Source organism: Trifolium pratense, linkage group LG7, assembly GCF_020283565.1.
Source record: "Trifolium pratense cultivar HEN17-A07 linkage group LG7, ARS_RC_1.1, whole genome shotgun sequence".
NCBI lineage: Eukaryota > Viridiplantae > Streptophyta > Magnoliopsida > Fabales > Fabaceae > Trifolium > Trifolium pratense.
This window is the reverse complement of record NC_060065.1, coordinates 49,686,362-49,700,823: the sequence shown is the minus strand read 5'-3', so window position 1 is coordinate 49,700,823 and position 14,462 is coordinate 49,686,362. Positions and strand designations below refer to the sequence as shown.

The following is a 14,462-nucleotide window of genomic DNA, read 5'->3' as shown; positions in this document are numbered from 1 at the left end:
TTTTTGGCATCTTGAGGGGCAAAGTTTATGGTGCACAAGTGACTCAAGTTGTGCACCATGCACAGGTCATCAAAAACGCTATAACGAATACGAATTTTACAAAATCCACCGTTGGATTGAAAGTTTATATCGTATAAATCATCCATAAAATTTTTAAAAAAAATTGAAAATCATTTGATATGTTATTGAGACCCGTCAAAATTAACGTTGTATGGATTTTTATTGAATATCGTTAATCTTGATGGGTCTCAATAACATATCAAATGATTTTCAAAAAAATTTAAAAAATTTATGAATGATCTAAACGATATAAACTTTCTATCCAATGGTGGATTTTATAAAATTGGTATTCGTTATAAAAATATTGAAGACTTGTACACCATGCACTACTTAATGTTAGACAAAGCCATCTTGAGGATCATATACGTTGGATCAGGTAGACGCTAGAGATCTCCTTCAAAATTTAACTCGTTTCTCCACATCCAAAAATACCAACATATGTGTGTACAAAAAAAAATACCAACATATGTTACCATCAAAATAGATTTGCATCCTTCCTTGTTGGTAAACAAATATAGAATAGTTAGTTATAGAAAGAAGTAATCAAAACTTGCAAGAAACACCCATAAACATTTTAATAACAAATAATCATTAATTTGTCAAAAAACAAACAAATAATCATTAAAAAATAACATTGAATCTAGGCTTAAATTGAGTTGTGTGTGAAGCTTTGAAGTTGTGACTTGAAAACAGAGTTTTTGCATAATTTTGGGAGACATACCTTTACTAAAACGGTAATTAATCTCTCTTGTAACTCCAAATTCAGTGGGGTTTGATTCTGTGGAAAGATAACTCGATTACGGTCATTTCGGTATCCGTTTGGTGAATTATTGATCCAAATTGAGTTGTGTGTGAAGCTTTGAAGTTGTGACTCGAAAGCAGAATTTTAGGGGGAGCAAAACCCAAAAAATTATAAAATAGGGGGAGTAAAAGTCCGACTTAATCAAAATAGGGGGCAAAACTGCATTTAAGCCTTGAATCTATTATAAAATTAAATGATCAATTTTTAAAAAAAAAAAAAACTAATCTATTAGTATTAGTATAAAGGTTAAACTTAAAATAAAATTCTATAGGCAATGGGCCTAAAACTCTAAAAGCCACTTTAACTAACCCACTCACTGAATTTCTCTGACATCACCGGCCGGCTATGGTTGGATCTTTGTCGGACGATATAATTGATAATTTGAACCATATACTACTTTTGTACTCATTTATTTTTAGAAAGGAGAAAAATTGAGATATAAGGCATATTTGTTTCAGATTTTTCACTAAAAAAATCAATTTTTTTTAGTTTGTTTTAAATTTTTTAAAAAATTATTATTAGTAAAAAAATTATTTTTTTCATTAAAATGAAAATCTATTTTCAATAGTTTTTATCAAAGTTCATTTTTTTTTATTGTTCATCATCTCTCACCATCTTAAAAAAATATATTTTAATGATTGTAAACAAACGACAAATAGTTTTAAATTTTTTTCAAAATCTCTATAAAAAAATCATTTTTTTAAAATCTCAAACAAACATGTCCATACTCTTATCTTATTGTTTCTTTTTAAAAAAAAAATGACACTCATCCCATTTATAAATATAAACAATATGTCACGCTAGAATTGTTAAATCCAGAAAAGGAAGAAAAACAGTGTTTTTTCCTATCCAGATAGAGCAATTTCTAAGAATCATACCATGGAAAAAAAAGCTCCGAATAAAAAAGCTTGACCACTACTTTTCTTTTCTCTGAAGCAACATTACTACTACTTTTCTAGCTCATAACATGGTCATTGGTCACCACTCTCCACAACAAAACAAATGAAAATATGCACGGATAAAATATACATTTATGCGTCCCATAAGTGTAGCTCAAATTGTAGTTATTAGGGATGTTATTGGAGTGGTCGGAGTTTAAACCCCGAATTCTACACTTCTTCACATTTAAATGTGTGAGCGTCTAGCCACTAGGTTACATGACAAAAACAATATATATATATATATATATATATATATATATATATATATATATATATATAGCAAATCAAACACATTTCCGGTTTGTACCAAAAAAAACACATTTCCGGTTAAATACTTTTTGTGAATTGAATGAAAAATGTGGCAATATTTATAGTATATATATTGTGTCATACATACTACCAAACTTCATCAAGTCAATTCAGCTTTACCTTTTAAGACGCAGCCATTCCTCATCATGTTTCTAGTAAATACTACTAAATGAATGAATCTTAATCTCATCAAAATCAACCTAATCTTTTCTTCTCCAAAAACATCTTAACTTCACAATCTTAGTAACCATAATCAATGTCTTTTCTCTTAATCCTCAACATAACACTATTATTATTAGTTTTGTTTTCAGTTACACTTTCATCATCATCATCATCTTCAACTGAATTTGTCTATAACAGAAACTTCAACTCAACAAACATAAACATTTATGGAAATGCAACAATTCAAAACTCAATTCTCACTCTTACAAACCAAACATTCTTTTCAATTGGTCGTGCTTTTTACCCTCAAAAACTACCTACAAAACAAAACAAAAATTCTTCAATTTTTCTTCCTTTTGCAACATCTTTCATATTCTCAATTTCTCCATGCAAAAATTTCCCAGTTGCTCATGGTTTTGCTTTCATTTTCTCACCTTCAATGGTAATCAATGGAGCACTATCAGGAAATTATCTTGGACTGTTTAATAGATCAAGTTCAGGTGATGATTCTAACCATGTTTTTGCTGTTGAATTTGATGATTTTAGAAATGAAGAATTTGAAGAAGTTAATGATAATCATGTTGGTGTTGATTTGAATTCAATGATTTCTAAGTATTCTGAACCTGCTGAATTTTGGGGTGGAAAAAATGGTGAAAATTTGGAAAAATTGAAACTTTCTAGTGGTGAAAATTATCAAGTTTGGATTGAATTTAGGGATTTTGAAATTAATGTTACTATGGCTCCGGCTGGGAAAAGAAAACCTAAAAAGCCTTTGATTAGTAAGCCTATTAATTTTTCTAGGGTTTTTTTGGATGAAATGTATGTTGGATTTTCTGGATCAACTGGGAAAATGGTTGATACTTGTAGAATTTTGGCTTGGAGTTTTAGTCATTCAAATTTTTCGATCGGTGATGCTTTGAATACTAAGCATTTACCTAACTATGTGAATCCAAAGAAATTCATGTATAAATCTAAGGTTTTCATTATAGGTGTGATTTTCGGTTTAGTTTTAGTCTTCGGTTGTTGCAGTTTGGTTTTATTCATTTTGATGAGAAAAAGAAAGGAAGAAAAAGAGGGAGAATTTGAAGATTGGGAATTGGAATATTGGCCTCATAAGATTAGCTATAAGGAGATTTGTGATGGAACAGGTGGATTTTGTGAAGAGAATGTGATAGGGATTGGAACAAGTGGGAAAGTATATAAAGGAGTTTTGAAAGGCGGAGAAGAAGTCGCAGTGAAGAGATTCAATCATGATACTCAACATGGAATGCGAGGCTTTTTAGCAGAGATTTCGAGTTTAGGAAGAATGAAACATCGAAACTTGTTGGGTTTCAAAGGTTGGAGTAAAGGAAAAGGAGGGAAATTGATATTGGTTTATGATTACATGGAGAACGAGAGTTTAGACAAAAGAATCTTCGAGTGTGAAGAGACCAAGTTGCTTAATTGGGAACAAAGAATAAGAGTTTTGGAAAATGTAGCTAGTGGAGTTTTATATCTACATGAAGGTTGGGAATTTGAGGTTTTGCATAGAGATATAAAAGCAAGTAATGTACTTCTTGACAAAGATATGAATGCAAAAATCGGTGATTTTGGACTTGCTAGATTGCAGCATCAAGAACTAGTAACTGACACAACAAGAGTGGTAGGCACTTTAGGGTACATGGCACCGGAATTAGTCAAAGTTGGTAAACCTTCAACTGCAACTGATGTTTATAGTTTTGGAATATTGGTTTTAGAAGTTGTTTGTGGTAGAAGACCAATTGCAATGGATGAGCCACCATTGGTTGAATTGGTATTTTCTCTTATGGAGAAAGGTGAGTTAAGTAATGCAATCGATGAACGTTTGATGAGACAAATAGAGTGTAAATATAACATCGTGGTCGCTGAGAGATTGCTTCATTTGGGTTTGTTATGTGCTAGTTTTGACCCTTGTGTTAGGCCTACAATGAGACAGGTTGTGAAAGCTCTGGAGGGTGTAAAATGCACTGAGTGTAATGAAGAATGTGTTCATGTGAGTCTTATTAGAAAAATAAACTCAGCAGCATCTTGGTCTAAGAGTTCTACCGATTCTGCACGTGTAAATTTTCCTACCCTTGATGACATTTTACCATATAAATATTTTTCTGGAGATTCTTTAAGTGTATCGTGTTTCAGCGTAGAGCCGATATCTGATTCTCTCTCCGAAGGAAGGTGAGAACTGAAGTTGAGCAAGTAAACCAGGTAGCATTTTCCAATGTTTGTATAAGCAAGAGTTCTTGGATTAGAATCCAAAATCTCTATTTGACTAACCATAGTTTTTATGTAACTTTTTCATTACCACTTGTATCATAAATATTTGAAGTCTAAACATTAAGGATATTATTTCCTTATCATTGTTGTAATTGTCATTATTAATGGAAATCTTTTCAGTATTGTTGTAATTATCATTATTAATGGAAATCTTTTCAATATTTTATATCTGATAAATAAACACAAATAACAAGTGATTTTCAGAACTTCTCTAATATCAGTACCTGATTAAACATCTTAATCATTCAATAAAATACTTCAATATCTAATGTAAGGAATGTGATGTAACAAATGGTCCATCCTAGACCACACTAACAAGCACACACCTGTACATACAACATTTCACAATATCTAATGTAGCTGTCTAGACTCAGACTGTGTTTGGATTTGTGTTAACATGCAATGACCTGTGTGGGCTGGCATGTAGTACTTTTCAAAGAAATAAATACTTTTACCAACCTTTAATCTTTCCTTCCACTTAATTATACAACATATGAATAATAATCTTATGCTTCAAGGTTCAAGCCTTCAACCAATTTTAATTTAGCAAAAGTTTCTCTCATTATCAATCCCTTGCCAATGTCTCAACTTAAGCAACTTCTCATTCTTCTTCACACTGTAACCATATTTATATGTTGTGTTTCCACTACTGAATTTGTCTATAATACAAACTTCAACTCAACAAACATTATGCTATATGGAAATGCAACCATTCAAAACTCCATTCTCACTCTCACTAATGGCACTTATTTCTCTATAGGTCGTGCTTTTTACCCTAAAAAAGTACTAACCAAACCACTCAACTCTTCCACTCTTCTCCCCTTTGCTACTTCATTCATTTTCTCAGTTTCCCCCATCAAAAACATTATCACAGGACATAGTTTTGCCTTCATATTCACACCTTCAAGAGGTCTAAATGGAACAACATCAGCTCAGTATACTGGTCTCTTCAATTACACCAATGAAGGTAATCCTAACAACCATGTTTTTGGAGTTGAATTTGATATCATTAGAAACGAAGAATTCAACGATACAAATGGTAATCATGTTGGTATCGACGTAAATTCTCTTAAATCCTTAACTTCACATGAGGCTGGCTACTGGGGTGGAAAATATGACAATGAGTTTAAGGTGTTGAACATTAAAAGTGGAGAAAATTATCAAGTATGGATTGAATTTATGCACTCTAAGATAAACGTTACTATGGCTCGGGCAGGACAAAAGAGGCCTCATGTTCCTCTCATCAGTATAAATGTTAATCTTTCTGGGGTCCTTATGGATGAAACATACGTTGGATTCTGCGCAGCCACGGGGAAAATAACAGACAGTAGTAAGATTCTTGCTTGGAGCTTTAGTAATACAAATTTTTCCATTGGTGATGCTTTAGTGACAAACAAATTGCCTTCATTTGTGCTTCATGAGGGGTGGTTTTCTGGAGCAAAAGCTATTGCTGTAGGAGTCACCAGTGTTGTCTGCATATTAATCATCGGTTGTGGTTGTGCAGTGGTTTTCATTCTCTCTAGGAGGAACGAGGCAGAGGAAGAAATTGAAGAGTGGGAACTAGAATACTGGCCACATAGAATTAGATTCGAAGAGATTCATGCAGCAACAAGAGGGTTCTCTGAAGAGAATGTGATTTCTGTAGGAGGGAATGGAAAGGTATATAAAGGTATTTTGCAAGGAGTCGAAGTTGCAGTCAAGAGAATCCCTCAAGAAAGAGAAGATGGAATGAGAGAGTTTTTGGCTGAGGTTTCAAGCATAGGAAGAATGAAACACAGAAATTTAGTAGGACTGAGAGGTTGGTGCAAAAAAGAAAAGGGAAACTTGATTCTAGTTTATGACTTCATGAACAATGGAAGTTTAGACAAATGGATCTTTGAGTGTGAAGAAGGAAAGATGCTAACATGGGAAGAGAGGATTCAAGTTTTGAAAAATGTAGCCGCAGGGATTCTTTACCTGCATGAGGGTTGGGAAGTTAAGGTCTTGCATAGGGATATCAAAGCAAACAATGTTCTACTTGACAAGGAAATGAATGCTAGATTGGGGGATTTTGGTTTGGCTCTTATGCATGAGCATCATGGACAAGTTGCCGGCACGACAAAAGTATTGGGAACATTAGGATACATTGCTCCGGAAGTGATTCGAACAGGAAAAGCATCGACTATGTCTGATGTGTTTGGCTTTGGTATATTGTTGTTGGAAGTAATATGCGGACGAAGACCTATTGAAGAACATAAGCCAGGGCTAACTGAATGGGTGAAGTCTTTAATGGTGCTTGGCCAATTACACAATGCTGTTGATGAAAGGTTGAAGGCTAAAGGAGGCTACCCTATTGAGGAAGCTGAAAGATTTCTTCATTTGGGTTTGTTGTGTTCAAATTCAGACCCTAGTGTTAGACCAATAATGAGACAGGTTGTGAAAATGTTGGAGGGAGAAATGGATAGCATTGAATCTGATGAAGGAAATATGCAGAAAAGTTTACTTGGAAGATTAAAATCAACTGCAATGTGGTCTAGAACTGAGAGTGGATACAATGATCACCCTACTTTTGAAGAAATTATGATGTTAATTGATAATTCCAAGACATCTACAAGTGGTTCAACTGCTATTCAAGCATCAGATTCAGATATCATTTGGGAAGGCAGATAATATTATAAAGTTATATTTAGGATTAAATATATTTTTATTTCTTATAATTATCTTGAATTTGTATTTGTATCTAATATTTGTATCCACTTTTTGGTCTCTACAAATTACAAAATTAATGTTTTTAGTCCTCTTTTAGAGACTAAAAGCAAGTAATTTTGTAAATCTTAAAGACTACAAAGTAGATACTAAGACTGAAAAAAGATGAAAATTTTATAGGGACTAGTTTATTGGAGTTATAAGTTTATCCATCATGTTGTGTAATGAATGGAGAATATTCAAGGTCTAACTTATTTGGAGTTTTGTACACTACCCAAATATGGAAGTTGTATAGATTTTTCAATACTTGTGTGCTTGTGATTGTGAAATGTCCATAGAAGGATGCATGCCGTGCTTGTCAAGGTATCCAGGGATTGGATTTTTCTGCAGTTGTGTTGGGGCTATTCTGATATCGACATTTTATAACTTTTAGTGCATGTGCATGCAACACAACTTTTCTTCACAAGTCATTTTACAACCCCTTCACGGATTTGGATCAGAACTGCAGCTTCAATCCTCCAGTTGCTATCCAATGAATTAAATTTGTGTTTCTTCTTGTATAACTTTACAATTTTTTAAGGCCAAAATTATCGGTATAATGTTATAAAACTGCAGACAATCGTCATATGACCAAAGACATTGAATTGCTGTCCAATAGATCAAGGTATAATTTTTTAAACTGATCAAAGTATAATTTTTCAAACATATTTTAGTATTGTTAGTATTATGTTCCGTTGAAATGGAACCTCAACTTCCTAGCACTCCACTCCATACTGAAGAGCATAAGAACAAGATGACATTGGTCTCTTTCAGTTTAATTAGAGATCTCGAGTTCAAACATTGAGAATAGAGCGTCATTAAAACTCTTCAATGCTTGAGGATTGCGATGCATAACAAACGGTTTCAAAGACGTTTCAATCTTAGACATGGATAAGCTTAAGCCAAACTATACGATTAGAATCTGAATAAAGGAGCCCTCGTTGTTAGATGTGAGCCCGGCTAAATAGCAAACAATCCTGTAGTGTTGTTCAGACAGAAGAGGTATCGTACTTAAGCGTGAGCACGCCTTAACAGAATAGGATGAAACCTCCAGAATTTAATGTACCATATCGAATACTTTCATGTTGAAACATGAATTTGGATCACCAACTCTAACAACCCTTTTGAGAAGAGTTGCGGGGATCAAGTTAGAGCAGAAATATTATATTCCCCAAATGTTGAATTCAATGACAAACATGATTAAATACATGAGATAGATTAATTCCTTAAATTCACATGAGGGGTATATCAATAAAGAATGGATGGAACTGCAAATTCTTATTATAAAAACCTATTATTTACAAAAGGAGCGTGCATGAATACACACTTCCCCCAATCTCTCTATCATGTTGAGAGATAAACAATATTGTCATAAAAAAATGTATCTAGCTGTATAATTGAAAATGTAATTGACTACTAATCATCCTAAATTTGCTACTTTCACCTTTAGGCCTATTTATTTCTGGTCCGCCTTGAATATTCTTGGATCTTCCGATCCCGCTCTTTGAGCATGTGATCCATATTGGAAACCAGCAACGGACCAGACATGTAGAGATTGTTTCCGCTGGATGCATGCCCGTCCTGAAAAAGAGGTCAGCGTTAATATACAAAATTTGGCATTGATGGTGGCTAGCAAAAGTTTTCACTAACAAATGCCGACAATTAGTAAAGGAAAAAGATAAAGGAAACGAAATAAACAATCATAATTGAAGAGCAACTAAACAGAACTGATGTTTTGAGTGTGGAGTCCTACCTTTCCATTTTCTGTTTGGCTGAGATCATCTATGTGAGAATGGTGTTTTCTATCATGCCGCCTTCTTGACTCTGATCCGTTACTCAACCCTAAAGATTTTTGTACTTGAGTTGTATCTTGTGGACTCAAAGAAGCTGGATTTACTTTTTGATTTCCAGACAATGAAGTTCTAGATGGCTTTGATAGATTGACTTTATTTGAAACAGGAAGAAACCTCTCACCAGCTTCTTTTCCATATTTGTGTCGGCCCGAATCTGGAACCAGTAACCCTGAATGTGAAGGTCTCTGGTCAAGAGGCCCAGAGAAATAATTAACCTTCTTTTTAGCACCTTCTGACTGTTTATGTCGAAAACCCATAAATCCAGATACAGGAGGTACTCTGTGAGGGTTGAACTGTTCATTCTTGCTCGTCATGTTTGGAAAGCGTTGCCCTTGCTACACGAAATGAAATGATGATATAATGAGATGAAATGTGACAGAATGCGATAGTAGATAAAGAAAATGGCAAAAATGGATAAGCAAAGGTTTAAAATCCAGACACTGCCAAAATTATTGAACTGATATACACATTGAACTGAAAGACAGTTCGAAGTACAAATGTCCTGCGTATCCGAGAGGGGAATATCATATAAGTTGATTCTAACTTGCTTGGATTACCTGCACTGAAATGCGGGAGTCGGCATTGGCTTTGGATAAGACAAATGACTGAGTTTCTTTCTCTTGTCTAACTCGTGGCCCAACTTTTTGCTCCTTACCCTCAAGAGCTCCTTGCCTGATACAATAAAGAAAATTCTGTAAGTGTTAACAATATGAATAATTTTGTGTGTTATGTGTAATGTATGTTAATGAGGGGCCGATGAAGTTGCTTTTGTTCATGTCAAAGATTACAACATTCAAATTATTTATTTTCCTAATGACTTGATAAATCTTAAATTGTCTTCCCTCAACCTATTTTAACGGAAAAAAAATATCATCCTGCAGAACATACCTTCCTCTTGATTCTCCCCGCAATTTAGTGTCAATCTCTTTGCTGGGAGAATATTTTGGCAAAGTTGATGGATCGCAAGCAAGGGGTTCCAATGAAAAGAACTGTCAATAAAGGGGGAATATCAAAATGGAGAATCAATCAAGTGCAAACATGTTGCTTTAATATATTGAATATTGAACAACGGTATTGCATGAGAAATATCGTCATTGTTTTCTACTTAATAAGGTAAGTGAAGGAAGGAAGAAGCAAAAAGTGCTTCATGATCATAGGTGCAAACATTAAATATCTGAGACAGTGGTAATCAAATCTCATTGAAAGAGTCAAAGTATACAATCATATACCTCGCTCTTCAGAGCTGTAGCTGCTGTTCCTCGGTGTGTAGGATCTAAAGAGAGTAGGGTCTCTATAAGCCTCACAGCAGAAGATGGAAATTCTTTAAATGTATCAGCAATGCATTTCCTATAATGGTGTGGAGGCCTGAATACTGTAGAATGTGGCAGCCGCAGTTTTTGCCAATAGTCCACAGATGGTGATCCACAAAGTTTAAAAATCCTATGCAATTGCTCAACCTACAAGAAAGAGGAAAAAAAATACTTCAGGTGCCTATCTCGATTAATTCACAATTTTAAGTGAAGAATTTACACATACAGTCTAAACATGAGCATATCGATTTGGGAATTAGAGTCATGCGCAAGGCAGTGAAGACCACATAATAAAGTCGAGTGATAGGCAACAAAGACATTATGGTGACTAAACGACGAAAAGTAAATTTTGATGCACCGTACCTCGGTTTTTCCTGGCAATATAGGCCTGCCAGAGTATAGTTCACCGAGTATGCAACCAGTGCTCCACATATCCACCGCAACTCCGTAATTTGATGATCCAAGTAAAAGTTCTGGTGGTCTATACCACAGTGTTACTACCCGGCTGGTCAACGGAACGCTTTGGTCAGGATCAAAAAAATTTGCCAAACCAAAATCTGCAATCTTTAAAATGCCATTATTGTCGATGAGAAGATTTGAGCCCTTTATATCACGGTGGAGGATACCACGACTATGGCAATGATCCAATCCACTAAGAAGCTGATTCATGTAGCATTTAATCTGACATACAAAAAACATCATTTAGAATTTATGAATCTAAGCATAGCGGAGAGCAAGCAAAGTTGCTTCCCAACATTAAGAACACTTAGGAAAAAAGTTCGTTAATGGTTTTATTACATCTATAACGCACTTGAAGTTGAAGCATGGACAATGTACAAGTCCAATTTCATCATGTGATGAAATTCAATTTTTCTTTCAGAAGTATCACAGTGGTAAGGAACGAATTCCTAACCATTTAGTCTAAGAAGCTTTGATGTCATGTCATGTCATGTTAATGACTAACTATTACCAAAGCTTAACTTGTTGGGTGAAGTTTAATTCAAGGTTTTACTACATCTTTGACGAGAAAAATCACAACTCACTCCATGTAAAACAAGAGACTGAGAGAACAAAAAGATATGATCACTACCTGTGGTTCTGAAAACTTAATGTCAGGTGCTGTTGCAAGTCCTGTAAGATCATGTTCCATATATTCAAAAACAAGGTACAAGCTGCGAGACGACTGCGATGTTATCAAGCCCTCCAACTTTATTACATTTGGATGGTCAAGCCTACGCAGAAAAACTATTTCTCTTGCCATGAACTTGACACTCTCATGATCAAGATTATCAAAGCGTACCCGCTTCAAGGCAACGACCTTTTGGTTTATCAAATCACGTGCCTTATAAACAGTGCTGTAAGTTCCTTCACCAATCTGCATGGTAAAATGGTATCACATTGCTCGTTAAGCATATAAGGGATAAGATTTTTGCTTCATCAAATTAAGAAGTTATAGGGGCGGTGACAAATTGAACATTCTAGCTACTCTCTCTCTGACAACAACAGCATGAAAATTAACCCGGTCTCGAATGAATGAATTGTACACAGAAGAATGTCACTGAGTTCCTATATTCTATAAGTTAACTTATTTTATTTATTTCCTTCCTCTATTGGAAAGGGAGCGCAGAAAGGTCCGTAAAAGTAATATCAGGCCCCACCTATGCTATAAATGTGAAACAGCCAGCCTTATGATTCCTACTCAAACATTCTCATTATAATAAAATTTATCATCTTCTAAAATTTAATAAAAATTAGGCTATCAATGGTTTTCCGTTTCCCTCCATTCCACTCCACACAGGAAAACAAAGGATGATTTTCTTAAACAATACAATGAAATTAGAGACTTGTGACAAGTGCATTCACTCGATAATAGTAATAAACAATTAGTTAATCACAATACAACCATAGACTAAGCAAACAAGGTGGTAATTTACTTACTTTATCATATTTCTCAAAAGTATGTGCACTTCGCGGTATCCATCCATTGATAGCTTCACCAGCAACAGAAGAAAGCCAAGTTGGCCATCCAGCTGCAACTTGCTCTCCTTCTAACGCTTTTGGAACCCTTCCAATACGCGAACAATCAACAACAACAGACACTTCGGGTTTCTCCATTTTCTTCTTCTCATTCTGATCATCATACAACCACACCGAACCATTATTAGCTTCCTTGTCAATCAATGAAACTTTCATGCCAATACCGTCCAATAACTTATCATTCTCCAAATCTCCGTCAACCCTTTTCTTCGAATCTGATCCTGAAACCTTCTTCTCAAAGTTCCTTTTTTTAGATGATCCCGAATCATTTGTCAAACCTTCTCTACTATCATCCACAGCTGAACTCTTGGAATTTATGCAACCCATTTTCTCCACCAAGCAAATATTCAACTATGCAATAATGCTATTCTCTTTCAACAATACCTTCATACAAATTCATGCAACCCATTATTCATACATCATTTTTCACCTAAAAAATGATTTTTTTTCCTTGAAAAAACAAAAAATAAAAATCAACTCTTTGTGTCTATCTGAAAATTTGAAACTGACCCAATTCAAAAGTCAACAAATTTAATCAAATAAGCAATTGAAAACCCTTAAGCAACACTAAACCAATAATCAACAACTTCTAAAAAGGTAGAATTTTTCCAACAAGGGATTGATGAATGATCAAAATCATAACACAATTGGAGTATAAATCATAGAATTAATAATAAAAAAATAATGTGAATTGAAGATTAAAGTGTGAAATGAGATTGAGAGTAAGGAAGAAGAAAAAAAAAAGTGGCTACTATGATATTGGTTATTGGATATGGTTTGAAAAAATCAACGCGTAATTGAGAAATTAAGAAATAATTTTATTTTTTTTAAAAAAAAAAAAGGAAAATGTGATGCTTACTAAGAAACACGACGGCTTTGTCTTTGCCGACTAAGGATGCTCAGTCAAAAGTAAGACGTCTCCCTGTTTATCGGCGACAGGGAGTTCACCATGCCGGTCGCAACTGGCAACAGCAGTAATATAGCATTGATTTTGTTTTGTTTTTTAATGTTTTTTTCTTCACAATTAATAATTAACAAAAGGTTTTTGTAAGATAAAAACAAAATGTATTAATGTGTATTTTAATGGAAAATATGTTTTCTAGAATTATTTTAATAGAAAATATGTTTTTTAGGATGGATGATCAATTTATTTCTTAAGCAACAGTTTTTTAACTTAATTCTATAAATATTTCTAATTTAACTGTTTAGAAAAGAAAAGAAAAAATTAGTTTAGTTTTTTATTTTTGTCAAATAGTTTTTTTTTTTAAGAAGCTAAAATTAGTTTAGTTTTTTATTTTTGTCAAATAGTTATTTTTTTAAAAAAAAACTAAATTAGTTCACTCAAATTAACACTAACGAGAATCGAATCGAAAACCTTAAGGAGAAACATACTCCCAAGTTTTATTTTGTCAAATAGTTAATGCGAAAATTTTACTTTTTTTTTTTGTTTACAAAGGAAAAGTTGATTGAACAAGACCTCGGTCGATTGAACAAGACCTCAGGCATCTTATCCAAACATCTCACAATAAATTTAATGACTTAAAATTTTACTCAATGAACATGAAGAACTGTGTAAAAAAAAAAAATTAACTTATTTTTTAATCTACGGAGTATATAAAAATAATAATAAGTAGTCTCTAGTATATTCAATGTGGACTAAATATATTTTAAAGCAACATTTATAGTGAAGTATTTTAAAATTAAAAAATTAACACAAATATTATGAAAACAAAATGAAATAAATCAAATTTTGTTAGCGCAAGGTAAGAACAACCGAAAGCCTCAATTTAACTTGTTAAGCTTTATAAAAAAAAAAAAAAAAACTTGTTAAGCTAAACAAAATTTATATTAAATTTGACATTTTTTATTGAATTAAATTTCACATATTACATATTTATAACTAAATTTTTTTCGACCTATGAGCATAGTTCGGTTAGTAAAGATATCACATTAAATAAACAGGATTGAGATACGA

The 14,462-nt window shown here is 33.5% G+C and overlaps 3 protein-coding genes across 4 annotated transcripts; 2 read left to right on the top strand and 1 right to left on the bottom strand.

The window, feature by feature from the left end:
- The first annotated feature begins 2,138 nt into the window (after nt 1-2,138).
- Nucleotides 2,139-4,725, top strand: LOC123898394 (probable L-type lectin-domain containing receptor kinase VII.2). Its single transcript, XM_045949330.1, has one exon. It carries the CDS (start codon nt 2,369-2,371, stop codon nt 4,466-4,468), a length of 2,100 nt encoding a protein of 699 aa, XP_045805286.1. The 5' UTR covers nt 2,139-2,368; the 3' UTR covers nt 4,469-4,725.
- A 45-nt stretch (nt 4,726-4,770) lies between these two features.
- Nucleotides 4,771-7,500, top strand: LOC123898393 (probable L-type lectin-domain containing receptor kinase VII.2). The gene has a single exon (XM_045949329.1). The coding sequence runs from the start codon at nt 5,143-5,145 to the stop codon at nt 7,210-7,212; it is 2,070 nt and encodes a 689-aa protein (XP_045805285.1). The 5' UTR covers nt 4,771-5,142; the 3' UTR covers nt 7,213-7,500.
- A 1,046-nt stretch (nt 7,501-8,546) lies between these two features.
- LOC123897418 (probable serine/threonine-protein kinase At1g54610) lies at nt 8,547-13,504 on the bottom strand. 2 transcript variants are annotated; one of them, XM_045948053.1, is made up of 9 exons: nt 13,347-13,504; nt 12,389-12,871; nt 11,541-11,825; nt 10,814-11,131; nt 10,370-10,597; nt 10,029-10,129; nt 9,698-9,812; nt 9,041-9,475; nt 8,547-8,868 (listed from the first exon to the last, which is right to left on the bottom strand). In XM_045948053.1, the coding sequence occupies exons 2-9, from the start codon at nt 12,812-12,814 to the stop codon at nt 8,740-8,742; spliced, it is 2,037 nt and encodes a 678-aa protein (XP_045804009.1). In that variant the 5' UTR covers nt 12,815-12,871; nt 13,347-13,504; the 3' UTR covers nt 8,547-8,739. The 2 variants fall into 2 exon arrangements, with proteins under 2 accessions (XP_045804009.1, XP_045804008.1); XM_045948052.1 differs by having other exon boundaries at nt 12,389-13,481.
- Between the last annotated feature and the right edge of the window lie 958 nt (nt 13,505-14,462).

What these genes read in the sequence shown, in the direction of transcription:
- LOC123898394 (XM_045949330.1), top strand. Translation starts at nt 2,369, where the DNA reads ATGTCTTTTCTCTTAATCCTCAACATAACACTATTATTATTAGTTTTG.
- LOC123898393 (XM_045949329.1), top strand. Translation starts at nt 5,143, where the DNA reads ATGTCTCAACTTAAGCAACTTCTCATTCTTCTTCACACTGTAACCATA.
- LOC123897418 (XM_045948053.1), bottom strand. Translation starts at nt 12,814, where the DNA reads ATGGGTTGCATAAATTCCAAGAGTTCAGCTGTGGATGATAGTAGAGAA. An exon ending in CTTTTGAGAAATATGATAAA is followed by an intron (nt 11,826 to 12,388) that starts GTAAGTAAATTA and finishes TTTACCATGCAG; the next exon opens with ATTGGTGAAGGAACTTACAG. An exon ending in GCCAAACAGAAAATGGAAAG is followed by an intron (nt 8,869 to 9,040) that starts GTAGGACTCCAC and finishes CCTCTTTTTCAG; the next exon opens with GACGGGCATGCATCCAGCGG.